General features: G+C 42.2%; 1 protein-coding gene across 4 annotated transcripts in view; it reads left to right on the plus strand.

The window, feature by feature from the left end:
- The window catches only part of MLX (MAX dimerization protein MLX), a 702,906-nt gene that overhangs the window by 209,920 nt on the left and 469,760 nt on the right, over positions 1-23,226 (plus strand). For 2 of the 4 annotated variants that reach the window (XM_044054697.1, XM_044054695.1), the window contains one exon: positions 53-159. In XM_044054697.1, coding sequence (XP_043910632.1) covers positions 53-159 — 107 coding nt within the window. Of the gene's footprint in view, positions 1-13; positions 160-23,226 lie in introns of all 4 variants that reach the window. The other 2 variants (XM_044054694.1, XM_044054696.1) reach the window with 1 other exon arrangement.

Genomic DNA, 23,226 nt, shown 5'->3' on the forward strand with positions numbered 1-23,226 from the left:
TTCCATCATGTAGCTGATTACGTGACAGACAATGATTATTCCCAAAATGCAGATGATGAAGATAGCGATGACCGTCATGAAACCGTCAAGGATACTTACAAGGATCGGCGGCGACAAGCCCACACGCAGGCTGAGCAGAAAAGGAGAGATGCAATCAAGGTGAGTGACAGTGAACGTCCCTGATAAGTAAGTGGTGATGCATTGCAAATGCACCTAGAATCTTCCAGTCAGATTTCAAATGGCATGTGTGTGTGTTTGCTGCACAAGTGCAAGCCAGTACTTTGAGTTATCATTTACCTCTGTGTCAGGATCACAGATTGCTAGTACCTTGTTCAACATTCATCCAGTAATGCATTTATTTGCTGCTTGGCTGTACTTACAGGTGTATTATAGTTCTAGTGGGCAGCAAAAAGCTACTGCTCAGTGGCAAATAAATGGATTTAACTGTTCTTAATATGAAAAGTGTATACTCTGCAAAGGTATATTGAGTTTCATTACTTTAGTAGCGATTTTATTTACTTTTATTCTAATTTGCATAGGGTGATAAAAAGGAGGCACTGGCAAAAGTATGTACACCTTTAAATCAGAGTGAAAGACAGTTTTCTTTATTTATTTATTTTATTTTATTTTTTTATTTTACATTTGTTGACCGGACTAGTCCAACTGGATACATGTCCATTTTCAGTGGAGGCCCGGGGAGAAAAGCTCCAGTAACGTCTTACTAAATAATAAACACCCTGTAAACATACAGAAACATCTAATGTAAAATTTGAAAATAGTTTAAAAAAAGACTAAAAAAGTAGAAAGATTAGAGAAAAGGCACTTAGATATAGTATTACAGCATCAGATGAAGTAAAATTTAGAAAAATGACTGTATAAAAAGAGACTAGTACAATCAAGCATGGTGAGTAGTACTCAGGAGTGTCAGAGTTGGGAATTAAGAAGAAAAGGTTAGTTTAAAAATCAAATAAATAGAGAAAAAAACGTTTAGTCAGGGTTGTTGCAAGAGCATAGCCAGTGGTTAGAGAGGAAAAGTTTTAATTTAATTTTAAATAGTGGGAGTGAGGTTAGGGTTGTAAGGTCTTGTGGTAGGAGATTCCATATTTTGCCAACTGAATTAGAGAATATGGTGTCCCCTGCTAAGTTATTTGATAAGGAAGTATGAATCAGCATTCTATTAGAGAAGCGTAGATTCCTCAGGTTATTGTATGGTCTTATGAGGGTAGAGAGCATTGGAGTGTTGTCGTGATGGTATAGGGCTTTGTGGGCGATTGTAAGTTGGTTAAATTGTATTAGGTGAGGTAATTCAAGCCAGCCTAATTGTTTAAGATTCAGACAGTGATGAGTCCTCTTTGGAGAGTTTGTAGCAAATCTGGCAATATTGTTATATGATGTAGCTAGTTTGTTAAGATTATGCTTAGAAAGATTGGTGTATATGGGGGAAGCATATAATAGGGTAGAGATATTAAGTGGGTTCTAGCTATTGTGGTTCTGGCTTCTGGTGTCAGGAAAGATTTGATTCTATAGAGAGATCCGAGTTTTCTGTTAGTAGATTTTATTGTTATGTTTATGTGAGTGTCAAATTTTAGTTGATTGTCAATTGTAATTCCTAGGAGTTTGGTGGTGGGGTCTGGAGAGATAAGGGTACCATTGCTGGATGTGAGTGTGAAATGAAGGGAGGGAGACAAGTGAGTGGGTGTAAAGAGCAAAAGTTTGTTTTTTTTTGGGTTAAGGAGGAGACAGTGGTTAGAGAACCATTGCTCTATAGTGGCGACGGCTTTTTGTGTGAATAAATGAAGTTCAGTTTGGGATGAGCCAGAACAAATGATGGTTGTGTCATCTGCATATTGAATGCAGGTTGAATATGGGGTAGCGAGATGAAGGTCATTTATGAAAATGGAAAACAGCAGTTATTGTATGCCAGCATCATCCTCACTACTGTTTAATTATAGTATTAAGAATCCTGAATTGTGTCCTTGTGATTGTGTAATCATAAACTCAAAAAGCAAGAATGTCATTTTTACTTGATGTAAAATGAATTTCATTTAATTGCTAATGTTATTATCTAGTACAGAATGCTTGTTTTTCCATGTGATCATTTAAATGATTTTTCTCCATATTCATAAACTACTTAAAATGTATGGTGCAGGAAAAGGGTATAATTACAGACTCCACACAAATCATAAGCAAAAGACTTGATGGGGACCTTGTTCCTTAGACTGTGAGGCAGTATTGCTAATGTTTTCCCGTTTTTTAAATGTGATATGTTTTCCAATTGCAAAGCAACTATCTTAACTCAGCTTAAGAAAGCACTTAGTGGCATTTGTTGTGTCCCCACAGTCATAAACTACAAAAGTGGAATCTTTAAACTTGGCTTCAGTTTCCTTTTGGTTGACAGATTAGTTTAATAATCAGGAGCAAACTGCTTTATGCTGCTTTTGTCGTCATCATAAGCTGTGAAGCCAAACTTTCTCAAATTAACCTTGGTGAATCAGTTTAACGTGCTTGATTTTTTTGTTTTTTAAACTGAGAGTATGTTACATGACATCCCTGCTGTAATTTTAAAATGCTGGTGTGTTGCTTCCCCAGTGAATACAGCATGCAAAGAATAAATGTTTCAGTTCAGCTACAGCCTGACTTTACCCAAGCCAAACCAAAACATGCATTTTTGCAGTTTCATTTCAGTTGCTTGCTATTTTTTGTATTAGATGCAACATTTGTGGGTTGGTTTTCTTGATTTATAAGTGGAGCATGCTTCCCCGTGATCATATCCTGCAGAGCAGTAATGTTTCAGCTCAGCTTGGCTAAAATCGGTTTCAACTGTTTGCTAAAGCTACTGGACAGTGCTTGTGAAAGTGATGCATGTTCCTGTCCCATGATCATCATTTTTCTTTAATTAATATGATATCAGTTGCAGTTGTTTGCTGGTCTTTTTACAACACTTGTGAACACAATGCATTTTTTCATCTAGACCAAAATACTGTATCTTGCTTTCCCACAGAAATTGTTAACCACACATCTTTAACCAGTATTTCTCAAGTGCATTACCAGTGCAAACCATTATAAGGCATTGATAAATGCTTGTTTGTACTGCAGCATAATTGTACTATGAAGAGTGTAGTTTGGGTACTACCTGATGACTGCAGCATTTGCTTTCTTTAGACAGTGTCTTGTGCAATCAGGTTTTAAAGATACATGTGAGCCCAGAAAATATGTTGGTCATTGGATTAACAGGAAGTAAATCTGGCTTTTGCTTGATATGAAGACATTTCTTTGTAATTGTAATGTACCACTTGATGGGACTGTTTCAGATGTATCCCCAAAAGATTTGGCCTGTTCTTCAAAGGAAAATAATTCACTGTGCTATACCTGAAATGCTTTTCTTTGCAGTGTTGTGTCTGTGAGCTCTGGTCACTTGCTGAAGTACTGCAGAAGATTTGCTTTATTATGATGTATTTTTAGAAGCTGTCTAACAGAATGAGTAATCCTTCATGTGTGCATTTTAAGCAAATCATAGATGATAAACAGCTCCTTACTTAAGCATGAAAATTGAAAACACACACTTTTAAAATCAGTATTTAGTCAAAGTGTTTTACATTCTCTGTACTTCATTGTTGCATGCCTGTTGTCAGGACATTGCAAATGCAGTACAAAACTGTAGATGTATCAGAATGGGTTGTTTTAACTCCTGTTCCCTGAGACCAAAGAACCTTTGTGCCCTTTTGACATATTAATTTTCCTAAGTCCTCCTCTGTCAGAGGACACCAGCAGAATGAGACCAAGAACTAGGGATTGTATTCTTTATACATTATCCATTAGTATTTGTATGCTCCAGACTCCCTCCCTGTGTGTGCTTGATTGCTGCACCACTGAAGCCTCCTACAGTTTTGGCCCAGTGGTGCATATGTACGTCATACACATACCACATTGTATGTTGCTTGGTAGACAAGTGCACCAGTCTTTGACCATTCCTGCTGCGTGCTACAACACCCACTGTTCACCAGGTGGTAGAGGAGGTCAAAGCACTACCTTCACCCTTTGATGGGTGAGCTGACATGTTGTTGCCAGCTTCCATAAGTTCTGCAGTTGTTTAATTTCTGCTGGAGTGTAGTTAAAGCATCTCTGTGTTCTTTGCTAGAATGCGTATGTTTAACTTACATTAATCAGTTGACCCTTAGCTGTAGTCACATTTAAAATAAAGGAAAATGCCACTGTAGAACTCAAAATGGTGTTTTTTTTATCTTTGTATTCTGAGCAATTTTAATACTCCAAAGTCACATTTTCTTTTCTTTTTTTTATACACCAAAAGGGTCATCAAGTTAACATGATCATATTTTACCACTTTGTCTTTTCTGAAGTACTTTCAAGTTAACACCATTTAACTCATACTAGACATGAGGAAATGCATTTCTAGCTCCCATTTAAATATAGTGGTAGTAGTAGTGAGCGTTACAAGCATGTTACCCAGCTTTCAGAATCTCACTAATTTTCACATCTTGCCTGAATTTCCCTGATTAAGTATTACTGTGAGAGCTTCTGTAACCTGTTCTTTGTAGTTGCAAATATTCAACAAGATAAAGTAGTTGAAGTGAAGGTTTTTCTCTAAGGCTGTTTGTAGTCCTTGATATGGAAAGCCTCCCCCCCCCACACACACACACACATACTTCCTGAGGTATCAAGGCTGTCACATGAAAGAAGATTGTAAATGACAGCTGTTAATTTAGAGAACTTGCAGGAAAATGCAGATAACTACTTCTATTCCCCAATGTATAGAATGTGTGTATTTTTTGTTCTGAGTGATATGGAAATGTGCTATATTTGCTCAAAAATATTTTACTTTTATAACTCCTGCCACATTATCTCATCCCTTACATTGCAGCACAGATTTTCTTCAAAATAGATGCGACCTTCTGTTTTTGGAAAGGTGTTATAGTTTTTCACAGAGGCACAAATGTCTGCATTTTCCCAGTTCTGCCTTTCTAATGTCACCCCCATCTGATTTGTTTCATTGTTGCATGCTAACGCTTAAAACCGCAATCCTTGAGCATGACAAATTCTGTATGCGGTTTATAAGACTAAGACACTGCTGTCTGTAAAGGTGTTACATTCATAGAAGAATAACTTCAGCTAGAATTGTGGACTGAAAAGGAATGAAAAGTAACAACAACCATTAACCAGTGGTATAAAGCAACACAAAAAAACAAAGAAGTAAATGTTGCCACCAGCAAAATGATCACAGGAAAAAATCCTTTAATTAAGCACTTCCATTCCAATTACATACACAGAACTTCTTCAAAAGACCCAATTTGAAAGCAGACACATTTAAAAGTGCAAATTGTCCTATCACATGACCAAAATAAATCGTTCTTAATTCCCAGTACAAAATACTAAGTCACACAGCTTGTAAAAACATGTACTTCCAACCTAATCCACAATAAATTCATTTATATATAAAAAGTATAAATATATATATAAAACATTCCTAAAACCATAAGTATTAACAAACAACTGATTTTTTTTTTCGAAAGAAACAGTAAACAGTTTATCAAATATCAGCACAGTCTTGATGGTGTTTAGTAATTTTTCTATAGTTTCGTTCCTCAGAAGTGGAGTTCTTTATCATTATGCATGAATGCCATATCTTAACTGTGTATGGAGTTCATCCTTGGAAGGTAGTACAACTAGAATAATTTATATAGTTGTATGTGTATGTGTGTGTTTCTGAATTCTACAGAGATGGATCAAAGGAGACATTCTGCAACAGAAATGTGAAGCACAGTATTTCATACGCAAGTTTTGTAGGTTATTTTGAGGATCACAAATCTGCCAGATGCGCAGTAGCAAGCCTCGCCCAAACCCCGTCTGACACGCAGCATCACGGCCTCGTCTCTCAACCTCCCACCTAATTACTGATTCTGGCTCATATTGTGCCGAAGCTGGAAAATATCACAGTTGTGAACTATCCAAAATAATGAGGCTTGCTACATCGCATATGTAGTTTCACTTTAGATGATTAAACTATGCATGGTTTCCAAGTGCTGCGTGCTACTACCGTATTGAGTTGAGCGATTTGAATAGATGTGTATAACTGGCTAAATTTTAAATATCTAAAGTATACATTAAATATTACTCATCCCTGCATTGTCTACTTCTGATTAGCTTTACACACAAATAGCTGGCTGGTAGCAACACTCTTAATTCTGGGCATAGGGATGAGTTTTGATTGGGCGGTATATAACCTTCCCCTATTGCTGTCTACATTCAGTGTTTACATTACAGTCACTTTGAAGTATATCTCCAGTAAGCTGTGACACAAAATAGAAACATTATTTTGCAGTTTAGTAGACACTGAGTTAATGCTAGAAGAGCTACTAGAGTGTATGTTTCTTTCTTTTTCTTTGTATTCCTTAGAGGCTTTTCTGAAAGAAAGTGTTTTTGTATACTTTATAAAATGGGGACAAGCCTGTACAGTGTCCGAGTGCCATTTGAGCACATTTTGCTTGATACTGCACTGAGGACTAGCAGATGGTAGTATCATGATCACTGACATCATAATTTTGCTCTTTTTAACTAACTTTGTGACAAAATGTCTTACAAAACTGAGCATATTTTAATGTAATTAGTGTCCGGTAGTAGCCAGTATATTTAAATTGTATCCATAGATCCAAATTTTGTCTATCTGGCACCTGAATTTCTTGTAAGAGTAAAAGTCATGATTTTTTTTTTTTGCTCTCTACTCAAACAAGTTGGTTGTTTGGTTGTAGGATGTCCATGTATTTGATGTTCATCGTGTTACACTGCTGCAGTCATTACATTTGGGTTATCCTGCCATCAGGCGGTCCCGCAGTCGGCCAGAGTTCCAAAGTCTTAGTCCGGCGTCGGTTGCTGTCGCCTCATCCCTGACGTCAGATGCAGCTGACGCCATTTTCTTCAGTCTTTCTTGCCGCGCAGTGCCCAAAGCAAAAGCAGTCCGCAAGTGCCAGTCGGCCGTCTCCTGAGATTTTCATTCCGAATCCAGAACCGAAGTCTTCTACAAAGCTAAGTACACCATTTGGGAAACTTTTTCTTGCCTCAGACCGATGTCAGTAAAAGTTAATAACTGTATTTCTTGTGGGAAGCAAATACCCCATAAGGATTTCCATTCCTATAGTATCCCATGCCTAGGCCCTGACCACGACGTTACTGGTTGTCGGTTTTGTGCTAAGTTTAACAAGCACACTATTAAACGTCGGTTTGATTTTGCCTGACATTATTTTGGTAGAAAATTCAATTATACTATGTCGTCAGGACTTCCGATGACCGGAATACACAAAAAGCGCAAAGACAAGGATAGGCATCCAAGGCCCAAAACCGACGACAAAGCCTCTTCTAGGCCAGTCACCGGTTCTCCGGTTTTCAGCGAGGCGCCTTCACAGCCCCTGATGAACGCTTCTGTAGAACCAGAAGCCACCTCTGACTCCCACCTGGAGATGGCTGGGCCTTCGGACGCACAAGCTCTTCAGCCTACCGAGACTAACCTTTCAGAGGGATCCGGAGTAGCTGAGCAACCCACAGCTACAGAGGGTGTCTTCAGACCTACTCAGTTAAGCATTAAACCCTCAGCTAAGTCTAAGCCTCCTTTAAAGTCAAAGAAACAAATACAGCATTCTCCAGGACAGGCCTCCATGCCTAAGAAACAAATGCTCAAAATGGCCGAAGACCTAATTACTCTGATCAGGGGGTCCCATCCCCCTCCTGATAAAAGGCCTAGACAGGATGCAGACTATGACTCATCTGACCAGGTGTCCATCTCTTCTGATTCATCCTCAGACCTAGGATACTCTTTACCCCTTATGAGGATTCTGATGCTGAGGAATCAATTCCATCAGCCTCACCGCCTGAGGACTACTCCTTTGGGGAAACCCTACATACCATGAGGGAGCATTTCCACTGGGAAGGCCAGGATTACTCAGAATCCAAGAAAAGGCTCAGAGACTTCCTTTTATTACCTCAACACAGACCCCTTGCTATTCCGCCAGTGTTAGATATTGTGGATGATGTTTATACTGAATCCAGCTTAAATCCTGATTCCTTACCTCCAGCCCCTGTTAAACCTGACAGATACTACAGAGTCCCTGACTCACATACATTTCTGTATAAAAGCCCTGTAGCTGACCCTGAAACTATTTCTCAGGGACCCAAAGGCCTCATCAGCTAAGAATCCAGTTCCCTCTGACAGAGATTCCAGAGCATTAGACAGATGGGGAAAGAAAGTATATACAGCTGCAACTTTAGCAATGAGAGCCTTAAATTGCCAGTTTCACATGCTAAAATATCAGCAATTTTTACTGTCTCAGTTAAAACAAAAAATGCTTCCAGAATCAGATCCTCCTAATTTTAAAGAAATGCAGGATTTATTGCATGCAGCTGAACAAGTGGGAAAGCATACTTTGCAATGTAGTTTTGATTCTCTAGAGGCCTCCTGCAGAGCAGCAGTTACAGGCTCTGTCATTAGAGGACATGCTTGGTTAAAAGAACATACGTTACCAGATCATGTTAAAGCAAAATTATTGGATGCACCTTTGCAGCAGGATGTGTTGTTTGGAGTTAAGGCAGAAGAGGTATTAAAGAAAATGGAGGATAAGGCAAAATCTATGCAAACGGTGAAGGATTTCTTACAGGTTCAGCCTCCTGGATTTAGCAGAAACTAGCCAACTAAGAATTGGTCCTTTCCAATTACAGACAGACCTCAAAGGGGAAGATACAGATGTCCAAGAGGTAGAGGTCAAACACAAGGTCCTTACAGGCCTTGACAATGGGTTGCATCAGGCCAGAAAGAAGGGGAAGATAGGCCCCAACCATATAAAAACCAGCTCCAATGACTTCCCACTACAGCTGCCAAACAAATCCTTCTTGGCAGCCTCCTTGGGAGGAAAGCTAGCACCCTTCTACCACAATTGGCAAATGATCACCAAAGACAAATGGGTTCTCAACATTGTATTTCAAGGTTACAGGTTCCACTTTCACACTCTGCCAAGGTTAAAAGGAATGCCAAATCTGCCACCAAGTCAATGGGCAGAGGCTCAAAAACAAATTACAGCACTCATGGATATGAGAGCTATTCAAAAGGTACCATCACAGGAGCAAGGACAAGGATTTTACTCAAGACTCTTTCTGGTACCTAGAAAGGACAAAGCCTGGAGGCCCATTCTGGATCTTTCATCTCTAAACACTTACCTGGATGTTCCGAAATTCAAAATGTTGACATTACAGCAGCTTCTTCCCATGCTTGGCAAGAAAGCTTGGCTCGTGACTTTGGACCTCAAAGAGGCATACCTGCATGTCCCTATCAGACAAAACTGCAGAAGATACCTCAGATTCATAGCTGGTTCAATGCACTACCAATTCTCTGCACTGCCCTTTGGCTTATCAACTGCGTCTAGGGTCTTCACAAAGTGCCTGGCACCAGTAATTGCATTTTGCAGACAGAAAGGAATTCAAATTTATCCGTACCTGGACGACTGCCTCATTCAAGCAGAGAGCAACAACATTCTTCTAAAGCATCTGGCATTTGTCAAAAAGTTATTAAGTTGCCTGGGGTACACAGTAAACGAAAAGAAATCAAAACTAGTGCCCTCACAAGAGATTATATTCCTGGGTGCCAGCTTGAACACAACAGCCCAGATGGCTTATCTCACGCCAGACAAACAAGGACAACTGACTCAATACTTTCAATTGATGGCAACAAAGACCCAGCTCCCTGCAAGAAAAATTCTGCAGGCCTTGGGTTACATAGCTTCCTGCATACTACTAATTCCATATGCCAGACTGCATATGAGGAAACTACAGTGGTACCTAAACAATGTATGGTCTCAACACTGTCAAAGTTTGGAAACGGTTATACCACTAATCCCTTGCCTTCAGCAGGAGTTTCAGTGGTGGGCTCAAGCTTGTCACCTCAACAAGGGACAGTCTTTTACACAACCCACAGCCAGGCAAACACTGACAACAGATGCATCGGATTACGACTGGGGAGCACACATGGCAGGCAAATGTATTCATGGCACGTGGCCCGCAGAACAAAGGCATCTTCACATCAATCAAAAAGAGATGCTAGCTGTACAAAATGCGCTTATAGCTTTCAAGGACCTGCTGCATCCAGGACAACTACTACTAAAGACAGACAACACCACAGTTATGTGGTACATAAACAAGCAAGGGGGCACTCACTCCTACCCCCATGCAGACAAGCTATGACCTTATGGAACACAGCTATAAACCTTCAAGTTCATCTGCAAGCGCAATTCCTGCCAGGAGAGAAAAACACACTGGCAGATGACTTAAGCAGAAACATCATGGATCCACATGAATGGGAGTTGAATCCACAAATATTCAGAATGATGACACAGAAATGGTGGAGCCCGGACATAGATCTGTTTGCATCCCCAATAAACTGCCAGCTACAAATATTCTGCACTAGGAGTTACCATCCACAAGCATGGAAAGTGGATGCCCTCTCATTCAGCTGGGAGAACCTACAAGTATACGCTTTCCCACCACTACCTCTCCTGCCAAAGGTACTCATAAAAGCCAGGCAGGAAGAGCCAAAGTTAATCCTGATTGCACCAGACTGGCCATGCCAACACTGGTACCCAATCTTAAGGAGCTTAGCACAAGAACCACCCTGGATTTTGTCTCAAATCCCACATCTGCTGATTCAGCACAACTAACAAATACTACACAGCCAGCTAAAGACCTTAAACCTAGCTGCATGGAAGATTCCTTAGTCAAGCAAGCAATGCCTCTCTCCAAAGCTGTTATGGATATCATTCTGGAGGCCAGAAGGCCTAGTACCAAGAAAGCCTATTCGGATAAATGGAAGAGATTCTGTGCCTGGAACCAAGCTCACAGCCTTGACCCTCTTGTCTCAAACATTCCTCAGATACTACAATACTTAACTGAGATGCTGGACAAAGGACTCTCCTTCTCATCCATCAAGATCCACACCTCTGCCATCTCTGCTCATTACAACACGGATCCGCCAATTTTCTCTAATCCTCTGTTAAAACAGTACCTCAGAGGGGCTAAAAACATAAGACCGCCCCATAGAGCACCTACTCCAACTTGGGACCTCAACTTTGTTTTGGAGAAGCTAACTTTACCTCCTTTTGAGCCAGCCAACACAGCAGAATTAAAATATATCTCTTGGAAAACTGCTCTGCTCCTGGCAATAACATCAACACGAAGAGTTTCAAAATTACAGGCACTAATGGCAGTGGAACCTTTCCTCATTTTCCACCAGGACAAGGTGTCTTTACGAACTAACCGTACTTTTATGCCAGATGTGGTATCCAGTGTGGCTCTAAACAAAACCATTCACCTGCCAACTTTTTATCCTAAACCACAGAATAAAGGGGAGAGACTACTGCACTATTTAGACATTCACAGGCAGTTGCGTTTCTACTTGGACAAAACCAAAGCTTTCAGAAAATCTGAGCAATTATTGGTAGCATATGCTGCAGGAGCACAGGGAAAAGCCATTTCAAAACAGACTATTTCAAAATGGATAGGACATTGTATACGTTTCTGCTACACATACCATGGAAAACCTGTACCTAGCACCATTAGATCTCACTCCACCAGGGCAACAGCCACTTCAACTGCCTACCTCAGGGGAGTACCTACCAAGGATATTTTGGAAGCAGCAACTTGGAGTTCTGTACACACCTTCTCCACTTCACCAAGCATTACCATCTGCCTCTATACTCTAATTCCAGAGCTGGCTTTGCCACTGCAGTGCTGCAGGGCCTTATAGCCACCCCTAATGCCTTATAGGAGCAGCCACCCTTCCTCAGCTTTGGGATTCTACCCAAGTGTAATGACTGCAGCAGTGTAACACGATGAACATAGTACAGTTTTGTACCTCCCATAAATGTAGATGTTAGAGTGTAGACACTGCTGCAGTCCAGGTTACCCTCCCTCCTTCCCCTCTTACTGGCTGGTACGTACCTATGTCTTCTACCCTTACTACCTATGGGGAGTATTTGCTGGTAGCTGTAAGTTGTTTTTTGCTTTTCTTATGTATGTTTTATTAGCAATTGGAATTGCCTACATATTTAGAGGCACTTGACATCTGGGGCAAGAAAAACTGAAGAAAATGGCGTCGGCTGCATCTTATATACCCCTGTCGCACTGACGTCAGGGAGGAGGCGACGGCAACCGACGCCGGACCAAGACTTTGGAACTCTGGCCGAATGCGGGACCGCCTGACAGCAGGATAACCCAAGTGTAATGACTGCAGCAGTGTCTACACTCGAACATCTACATTTATGGTAGGTACAAAACTGTACTTTTGATAACCTCCAACGGAACTACCAGATTTTGATCCAGAATACCTAGGAATTTTTTTGTGACAATTTAAGTAGCTTTTCATGCAAATGAGATATTTTGTTGTGAAAGACTCCTTTTTGTAACTCTGTGTTGTCATAAAACTTTGGTATGAATGCATTGATGACTAACGCATGATTGATGGAACGCTAATTCCACCTAATACGCGGCTTCTCAGCGCTTCTGTGGATCACTAGTGATATCTGCATTGCTTACTGTACTTATTTCCTTGTTTCACTTGAAAGAAAGTTACTGTTTGTCGTTTTTGCATTTAAGTTACCTGCAACACATTGCACTTAAGTTACCTGGCACTTGCTCACTAAAGCAATTATATAAGTCAGCACTAAAAATTATAAACACTACACCCTCACTCCCCACTGGCCCTGGTTTTCAATTATTAAGGAATTCCCAATATTATTCTAGCATGTCCAAAGGTCAGTTGGCAATCTCCTCTCTGGTCCAGCTGGTGAATCTGGGAATCTTGAGGCAATGTTACAACTGCCTCGTGTACACAGACAACCCTCTCCTCCTCCCAACAAATTCCAACACATGTGAGAGATGCAACCATATAGCCAAACTGGAGGCTAAGCTCTCTCAGCTCAGTACTGGCATAACCAGTCAGGAGGAGAAGGAAACCACACTCACTACAATTCCAGTCTCACATAGACCTACCACGACAGCAAACCAAACACATAATCACACAAAACATACTGAGGCTCTAAATAAAGATCTGCCAAGCAGCAGAGACCTCCAAAGCAGACACCCAAGCAGCCGCTACCCCAAAACAAAACACGTGCAACACATATCTCACAAAGCCAGTGTGCCGAACAGTCACAGCCCTTAAGACTAAACAACACACCTGATACACTTGTAATAGGTGACTCTATCGTCAGGCACACTGACATCCCGCTCACCAGGCTGAACAAGGAGAGGGTCACGGTGAGCAGCCTGTCGGGCGCTAGGATCCGCCACATAACACAAGCACTCAGGTCACTCCAAGGCAAGTACAAATATGACTCAGTCATTGTCCATGCTGGTGTGAATGACCTGAAACGTACCTCCATGGACTACATGAAAAGAGACATAAAGGAGCTCTCTGAGCATGTAGCCCAGGCCGGTATGACCCTGACCTTGAGTAGCATCTTACCCTCACCAAGAATGATGCCACAATATGAAGACAAGATGATCAATTTCAACAATTGGCTTAAGTACTGGTGTCATTCAAAGGGGATCCAGTGCCTGTCAGCTTGGGATGATATGCTCGACAAGCCACGATGCTTCGCTAGGGACGGCTTGCACCTGTCACACCTGGGCTTTCGGATATTGGCAAAGGCACTTGCTACCCCATAGTGCCTTTTTTAGGCAAGGCTCAAAAGACAAACCCACCTCCATAGGTATCACAAGGGATAAGAAACTAAGAGTAATGCTACTCAATGCCAGAAGTCTAAACCTCAAGATGCACGCACTCGAAACTCTCCTTAGCATGGAGAACATCGATATCTGTGCAGTAACAGAAACCTGGTTCAGGGCTCCCGAGAGCACCCCAGCACTACAAAGTTATACCTCATACCATGCTTTTCGGCCCCAAAACTTGGACCGAACCACAAAAGGAGGGGGGGGGTATCGATATTCATCAAAGATACCCACACCTCCAGGATGGTGGCAATGCACGAAGCATCAGAGACTATCCATGTGCAACTAACAGTGGGTAAAACTGCCTTCCAGTTTATAGCCTGCTACAGACCACCCTCCCAAACCCAGGAACCCCACTCGGCCTTCCTGAGAACACTGGAAAATATGAAGGTCTCTCCAAACACCATTATATTGGGCGACTACCCAAACATAGACTGGGAGCATTACTCTAGCTCCAACACCCTAGCCCAAAGGTTCCTTGAATTTATAAACTCAAATGCTATGGAACAACTTGTTACCACTCCGACAAGAGGGGAAAACATACTAGACCTGATCATCACCAACATGGGGACTCTATGCTCCAGACCAGAAGTGTATCCCTCACTGGTAAGATCAGACCATAAACTAATCTCACTGGATATTCACATCCCGACCCCACCCCCTGCCCAGAAAACCACAGTGAAAAACTTCTCTAAAGCAAATTTCACACTCCTCAAAACTGAGGTGGAATCCTTCAAAGTCCCCGGGCCTGAGGAAAATACGGCCCAAACCACAGAATCCTTTATAAACGCATTCTATGAACACCTTCAGGAATGCATGGATCATGCGATCCCAAATAAAACCAAGACCCAATCCCCCAAAGGCAGACGTCCTGTCTGGTGGACCCCAGCCATAAACAAACTATACAATAGAAGGAGGAAGCTACTAAATGATAGAGCAAAATCCCAAAAAGGGAAGGCATCACTGATCAGTATTAGCAAAAAAGTACGGGCACACATAAAATTGTCTAAGGCCAGCTTCGAGAGAAAAATTGCACAGGACACTAAGGATAATCACAAGGCTTTCTTTAGTTATGTTAGGAACCTGGGTGGTAATTCCCAGATATGCTCAGAATTGGTCCAAAATGAACCCACAAACATTGCCAACATCCTAGCTGACAGGTTCAGCGCAAACTTCTCCCCCCCCCACCAAAAGGGCAAATATCTATCCCAGCAGAGTGCTGCCCCCCTGACATCTCAGATGCTCAGGTAAGAGCCGCCCTCTCCAAAGCAAAAACACAGCATCAATGGGACCAGACGGTGTCCCGGGCTGTGTCCTACATGAACTCCAAGAAGAGCTAAACCCAAACATAAAACTACTGTTCAATTTCAGCCTTACTACAGGATATGTGCCCAAAGAGTGGCGTACAGCAACAGTGGTCCCTCTCCATAAAGGTGGTGCCTCAACGGATCCTGGAAACTATCGCCCATAAGCCTGACTAGCTTGGTCTGCAAAGCTATGGAAAGGATCATCATGGACCTCATAAATAAAGATATTGGGGACCTACAAACACTGGATCCTACCCAGTTCGGCTTTGTTAAGGGCAGATCCTGCCTCTTAAACCTGGTTGATTTCTTTGAAACAGTTACCAAGGCCATTGACGAGGGGAAGGTGGTCCACACAGCCTACCTAGACCTCGCAAAAGCCTTCGATACAATACCCCACTGGCATTATAGATAAGCTCACCAGCTTAAATATAAACCCCTATGTCACTAGATGGATTGCAAATTGGCTCAAGGACAGAACCCACATGGTTAGAATTGCTTGAGCCATGTCAGACTCCAAACCAGTTACAAGTGGTGTCCCGCAAGGCTCAGTCCTGGGACCTCTCTTGTTCGGTATATATTTCTCGGAGGTACAGGCCAACACGGAAGGACTGTGGCTGACAAAGTTCGCAGATGACTGCAAACTGGGCGCCATAATCGACTCTCCAGCCGACACAAACATCCTCCAAAAGGGCCTCATAGAAACAGACAACTGGTGCCAGAGCCATGGCCTCAAGCTAAATGCCAAAAAGTGTATAGTCATCACCTTTGGCAAAACAAAGTGCCCACAAATTACCACATAGGTGGTAATCCATTAAGTACAGAAGAAGTAATTAGGGACCTGGGGACCCAAGTTGACAGCAATCTCTCATTTGACAACCACGTGGCCAAAGTGGTTAGAAAAACATTTTATATAGCCCACCTAATCATGAAGGGATTCACATCTAGATCAGGGACGTCATTGTGCCTCTTTACTCATCCCTCATCAGGCCCATAATTGAGTACAATGCCCCTTTTGGGATGTACCTTACCAGACACCTGCAGCAACTGGAAAGACCCCAAAAGTACCTCACCAAGTGGATCAAAGGGCTCAAACAGATGCCATATGCTGCCCGGTTAAAGAAACTCCAGCTCTACTCAGTGGCATACCGCCTGTTCAGAGGCGATCTGTGCCTGACGTATAAAGCCATGTCCAACCCGGAATTAATGGACATGCTGCACCTCAGAAAATCCAAATCCCATCGAGCTACGCGCTCGAGAGACTTGAACCTCAGCACTGAAATAAATAGGACATGCTGGAGGGACAGATTCATAACCCAGAGGCTCCCTAAATCCCAGTCCAGGTTAGGCAGAGTCCCTCATTGACTCTCTTCAAGAGGAATCTTGATAAGTGGATGGGAGATCGTAGGTTTACCCCGGGTATCACTTCTGTGTCACTGTTAGACAGAGGCACAGTATACTAACCTCGAAAAAGGGCATAACAAAATAAATTTAAAATGGGTGGCGAAAGCCAAACACATTCTGGCTAGGCTTATAAATGCCCTAGGGCAGATAGCCTAGTATGAACCTATGAACCACTGTTAAATTTGTAAGTGGTTGAGTTAACATCTCATTGACGTTACTACTCTATAGTCACATTTCCCAGTGTTTCATTGAGACAGCAGGATCACTATTTGTCCAGTAAATTTTTATAACCCTAATCTCTCTTTCTCGTGTTTTTTTTTTTTTTTTTTAATGACTGTGCAGTTGTACTCCTGGAATCTTGCTCTAGTTTGAAAGTTAGAAAGGATTAGCTGTATAATGTTTTTGAAGGCTCAGCAAGTTGTTCATTTGCTTTCTTGTAGAACCAAGAAAGTTTAAGTTACATTACCTACTAATATGCTTCCATTTGCACATGTTTTTAGGATTTTAAGTATTGTTTCTTGGGGCAAGTTTTTTGGATGTTGGAGGTGTGATATATGCAGCTGGCTTGGCCACCTATTATGGACGCGATTAGCCAGTCGGGTGAGCTTTTATTGCTTGAGGTATTCCTAGAAAGTATGGCGCTGTGTTAGTTATCCAGCCTGCTAGGGTGCTACATTTATTTTTGGTATTGTTGATATTGAGATGGCAGAGTTTTGGTCCTTTAGAGATGTGAAGAAAGCTGCTTCTGAACTGAAAAGCATCAGTGATTTTGTTTTCTTGAATGAAGTGTTTTTTGCAGCTCTGAATACTACAGTACAATGTAAGCTGCTGTGGAATGTAATGTATGCATGATGTCACGGGCAAATCTGCATTCCGTGTCAATCGTTTCACATTTGTATATTGAAATTCTGGCCTCCATCTTGTCAATCACACAGACCACGCCCACTCCCACGCGAACCGAAGGATGGGTTTGTTATCCTTGATATAACCGTTTTGTAAATAACATTTGAAACTATTTTAAACTTGACTTCACTTCTGTATTGGTATAGATCCAAATATTTTTCTCCTCTAAGAATAGTGTAATCTTGCTGAGATGCTGTAAAGCATGAGGTGTAAAAAGGCTAGGTTAAAGCTTCTTTTAATTGTGGTGAAAACAAGACTCATCCTTTTGGTGCAGTCTACTCCTAACTGTGAGGACTTATGCTGTGGATGTTTGCAAGTCCAGAGCTTTGAATAAATATAGCTGTGCTATCTTGTAAAGTATTTGTTGGAGTCTTGTGGCATTTTTTTTTATTTTTAAAAACACACAAAAAATCCAAACTCGTGTGCCAGTCGAAGGTAGAATGAGCATTTTTGTTCATATTTACTTTACATGGAACTTAGTCATATTAAAATCTGCATGATAAAACCTTTAAATTCCCTACATCATCCAGTCATAACTAAGACATAAAGAAAAATATTTAAAGTGACATTACAGTAAAAATTATACAAAAGGATGTAATTAATTTGGTTGTGAGAAAATACTGATATTTCAATTTTCATTCATCCTCAACAAATGGGTCTCAGATCTGATATTGGATCCGACTCTGCTCATGGAAACCTTCAAGCTCTCTAGCTCTCCTCTACCCACAATGAATTGCTGCCCTGTCACCTCATATCTCATTTGCCACTTTTGGTTTCAGACATGGTTCCAAGTAAAGCTATCGAGTTTAAAAAATTTTTCTCAAGATAAGTGAATTTTATTCTTCATTTCTTTTCTGTGGTTAAGTCAGGGTTATTTTAGCTTTTTTTTTACTCTACCTTTATGATTCTTCCGGGGTTTTTTTTCCTTACTTTAAAAAAAAAAAAAATTCCCCTCCCCTCTCTCTTTACTGTGTAGGTCTTGATTCTTTGTGCGTGTGTCTGTTTCCTTCTCTCTCTCCTTGTTTAATGATTATGACAGAGAAGGGATTTAAAAGGTGTACAAAGTGCAGGCAAAAAATGCCCTTTCCGGATGGGCATTCTCTGTGCCTCTATTGCTTGGACCCAGAAAAGCCCAATCTCTTGACCCACAAGCAATCCTTTGGTTCAAATCTTATTTGGAAAACAGACAACAAGCAGTACTCTGGGATAATAATCTATCCACATACCTCCCAGTAAGCACTGGAGTTCCTCAAGGTTCTATCCTAGGCCCTCTTATTTTCTCCATCTTTATTAATGATCTCCATACTGTTTTTCCACAATCCACCTGTATACAATACGCTGATGACTCCACTCTTATCTGTACTGCCAAATCTTCTTCCTCTCTCCACACCCTTACACAAAATGTATTTAACACAGTTGAAAACTGGTTCACAACGCTGCCTTCTTCTTAACCCTAAGAAAACTAAGCTACTACTCTTTACTCCCACTATAAAATCTCCTCAGTTCCACTTCACTATTACCTCTGACAATGGAACCTGCATTTCCCCCGATTCTACTGCCCAACTACTTGGACTAACTATTGACCATAACCTCACCTTCGATGCCCATGTTAATAATATTATAAAACTGTTAATAAAAATTAGGCTCCCTGTATAGAATAAAACCCTTCCTTACACCTCTAGCTAAGAAATCCATAGCCCAGACTCACCTTACTTCCACCCTTTTCTATGCTTCTGCCATTTACACCAATCTATCTAAGCATAATCTCACCAAACTTGAAACTAGCTACAATAACATAACCAGATTTGCTAATGGCTCTCCATACAGAACTCATCACTGCCTTAACCTTAAACAACTCAGATGGTTAGAACTACAAAACCAACTACAATACAATCAACTTGTGATTGCACAAAAATCCTGCACCATCCTCTAATACTCCCATCCTTACTAATCTGATCTCCCTTATAAAAATCTTTCTACACTACGCTCAGCTAATAAACTTCTTATTGCCTGCAACCCCTCTAATAACAAAGCAGGCGATTCCCTCTTCTCCAATGTTGTGGGTAGAATCTGGAACAAACTTCCAAATACACTCACCTCACTCTCATCCTCTGTAATCTTTAAAAAACATCTTAGAGACCACCTTAAAATACATTGGCTTTGCCCCTGCTCAAAGCCTGATTGAATCTACTTTTCATCTCTCCCTCCCTGGTTCTTACTTTCCTGCTTCCTTAATCAATTACCCTCCCATATCTTATGAACAACACTATAACATGTTTCCTAATGTTAAATTGTTTTAGTTTTGATTGACTTCACATGAACCCTACTAAAGCATTAAGACTTGTTTAATTTTTTTTTACTTCTACTCAAATGAAACGTTACATTATTCACAATTTATTTTTTTCATGTCTTATTTTGTAATGTAAAACTAATCTTTTTTATAATATTTTGAATGTATTAATTTACTTATGTTGGAGCTTTTCTCCTCGGGCCTCTACTGAAAAGGGATATGTATCCAGCTAGACTAGCCCGGTCAACAAATGTAAATAAATAAAAATAAATAAATAAAAAAATCTAAATGAGGAATGTGGTATATGTGGTGCTTTCAGTCCTCAGGTCCTCACAGAAAGAAAGAATAAGTTAATATTAAAAGGTCTGTTGTCCTCTTCCTTTTCCAGGCTTTACAGAGTGATAAGCTTTCGACTTTGGAGCATACGGACCATTTCAAGAGGCCCAGATCGACCGAGGTTCTATCTTTCTTGGAGCCGAAGAAAAAGGTCCCAAGATTGGATTCGCCCTCACCTGCTACCTTGAAGGCATCAGATCTAAAGAAAACTGGAGCCACAAAAAAAAAAAGTATACATTGGATTCGAAGCCTTCAGATCCGATACATCTGCTTCCAACATCTTGCGTAACATCCATTGACCCGGCCCGATCCCAACTACCTTCCTATTTCCTGGAGAGACATTCTAGGCCTGAAGGTATTGTGTCTTCGCTTTTGTCCCAAAGCCTTACTGAAACAGATGTGGTGACGATGGTGAGAGAGCTGGTCACAGAGCAGATTCAGAAGGGTGCACTATCCCATCAGATTTGGGGATTCATCCAGTTTCCACGCCTCTGACTGTGCCTTTATTTCAGAGTTATCGAATGTGAGCATTCTGAGCCCATCTGGGTTGGATCCCAGGTGGTTGGTCTCTTCGGATCCAACAGTGACCTTGAGCTGCTCCACTCTTATCTTTTTTGGATCCATATGGCTCCTGGAGCCGAGACTTCCATGTCGGGTCGGGGGGGGGGGGTTGGATTGACTCCAATATATTTTGATCCTTCTCTCCCCCTTGGAGCTTCGACACTGGACAGTTTGGTTCTGGATTCCTCTTCGGGCAGCCAACCTGTAGGGGATGGAGAACCAGTGAGCCAGAGACTCTTGTCCTCTGCTGCTTTGCTTTCCTCCTCCCTGGGGGGGTCCACTTTTGAGGTGGTACAGAGGGCCTTTCTCTGAACCTTCATTCCAGACTGGTCCTTCCCCCTCGGATCCACCCCTGTCCACCCAGCTGAGTTTGCCACGTGACCCTCGCCACTCGACACCATAGGGACAGCTAGCCCAGGGCTTCCAGTCGACCCAGTCAGGGATGCCTAGCTCTTCAGATACTTCTCCAAACCATCCCACCGAGAGGTCCCCTAACCCACCACCTGAAGATGTCTCCTTCAGAAACATCCTTGAGCTCCTGAAACAAAACGGAAGTTGATCTGCCCACAGTCCTTCTTTCCAGCAGTCTGTATATCTAGAAGCTTTTGGTGTTGGCCTATCTTCCTCCTGGGTGACTCCGCCTCCTGACGAGTTGGTAAATTTGATTTGTCGGAAGGCATGGAAGGAGCCAGATTCGATTGAGCCTTTTCTGATGGGACCTGACAGAATTATGGGACCCCCGGCAGAAAGGTACTATTGGGGTATGGGCGTACTGATTGATGCCATGGTTATGATGGCAGCCACTCAAGTAGAACTTGCTGAGGAAATTTCAGCTGTCCATCCTCCCAACAGAGTCCAGGTCAATAGGCAGACTGGGGAAGGCAGTCTGTGCTTCAGCAACTTTTGCTATCCATTCGCTGAGCTATCTGGCCCATTTTATAAGGCTGCAAAGGGACTTAAGAAACTTTCCAGCATGTTGTCAAGGATCACTACTGAAGAGGCTCAGGCTTCTGTGGCTCCTCAGTTGACTACCTTTACTGTCTGTAGTAAATTCGTCCATGCGGCATCTATCCAATGCAGCAGAGGGTGCCACACAAGCAGCGGGTTCAGGCTTAGCCATGAGAAGACAAGATCTTCCCTGTTTGGCCTTACAGTAAAAGAGACGCTTTCCAGGTGTGAAAAAGATGGGAAGACGCTGTCTGCAGTTGGGAGTGCATTTTACGACCCCTCCCCCCAAAAGAACCTTTTCAAGGAATCAATGAGGGAGTCCTAAGATGTGGTTTAGAAAATCTTGGGAACCCCTTCCTGAAATATGGTGACACATGGAGTAGTCTTTCCCAAAGACAGAGGGGGAAATGGCAATAATAGAAGATGCCCACGAGGCAGAGGAGGCCTGCAAAATAATGGGCCCAGAGATATTATCTTTAATAGACCCTTTCAGCGCTCCTGAAAGGAGACCTGATTGCCGTCCTCTGGAGGCAGTCAGGGGATGACTTTTCTCTGCACAAAACAGCCTGGCTAAGTTTAACAGATGATAGCTGGGTGCAGAAGATTATTAACAGTGGTTATTGTATACCCTTCTCCCTTCCACAACCATTATAGAACAAGCTTTCCGGATGTTCCACCTAGAAAGTAGGAAGCAGCAACTCTACAGATTCAATGGTTGCTAGAATAAGAGTTATCCAGAAGGTCCCACCAGACCAGATAGGATCCTGATACTTACTCGAGATTCTTCTTAATTCCAAAGAAAATGGGACTGGAGACAGATTTTAGATCTCAGCCTGCTAAACAAATCGCTCAGGCATACCAGGTTCCGGAAGGTCACGGTACACTCCATTCTACTCTTTCTGGGCAAGGACGATTGGATGTGCTGAGTAGACCTCCTACTGTCACATAACAGACCGTCCAGGAGGTAACTTCACTTCGGAGTGGGAACCAGTCACTTCCAGATGTTCTTCGCGTTTCAGTGTTGCAGTCATTACATTTGGGTAATCCTGCTGGCAGGTTGCCCTCAACCGGCCTGAATTCCAAAGTCTTGGGTCCTGCGTCGGCCGCTGTCGCCCCTTCCCTGACGTCAGGTCGTCAGGGGTATAAAAGAAGCGGCCAACACCATTTTCTTTCGTCTTTCTTGCCGCGCGGTGCCCGAAGCAGAAGCAGTTCGCAAGTGCCGGTCGGCCGACTCCTGAAATTTTCATGCTTGAGTTTCAGAACTGAAGTCTTCGGAACAGCCAACGACCGGAGTTCATAAAAAGTGCAAGGAAAAAGAAAAGGACAGGCATCCGAGGTCCAAAACCGATGACGAAGCCTCTTCTAGGCCGTTCGCTGGTTCTCAATGAGGCGCTTTCGCAGCCCCTGACACTCACTACCTCAGAGCCACAGGCCGCCTCTGACTCCCACGTGGAGACAACTAGGCCTCTGTATACTCAAGATATTGGGCCTTCAGAAACTAATCTCTCAGATGGGTCCGGAGCCGCTGAGCAGGCATCGGCTCCTGAGGATGTTTTCAGACTTGCACAGCTTTATATCAAGCCAACTTCAGCATCCAAGACAAAGACTAAAACAGTTTTAAAGACAAGGAAACAAGTACAGCATTCTCCAGGACAGACTTCCATGCCGAAGAAACAGATGCTCAAAATGGCCGAAGACCTA

The sequence above is a fragment of the Protopterus annectens genome, chromosome 13.part0 (genome assembly GCF_019279795.1).
Source record: "Protopterus annectens isolate FY-2018-M chromosome 13.part0, PAN1.0, whole genome shotgun sequence".
NCBI classification, from domain to species: Eukaryota; Metazoa; Chordata; order Ceratodontiformes; family Protopteridae; genus Protopterus; species Protopterus annectens.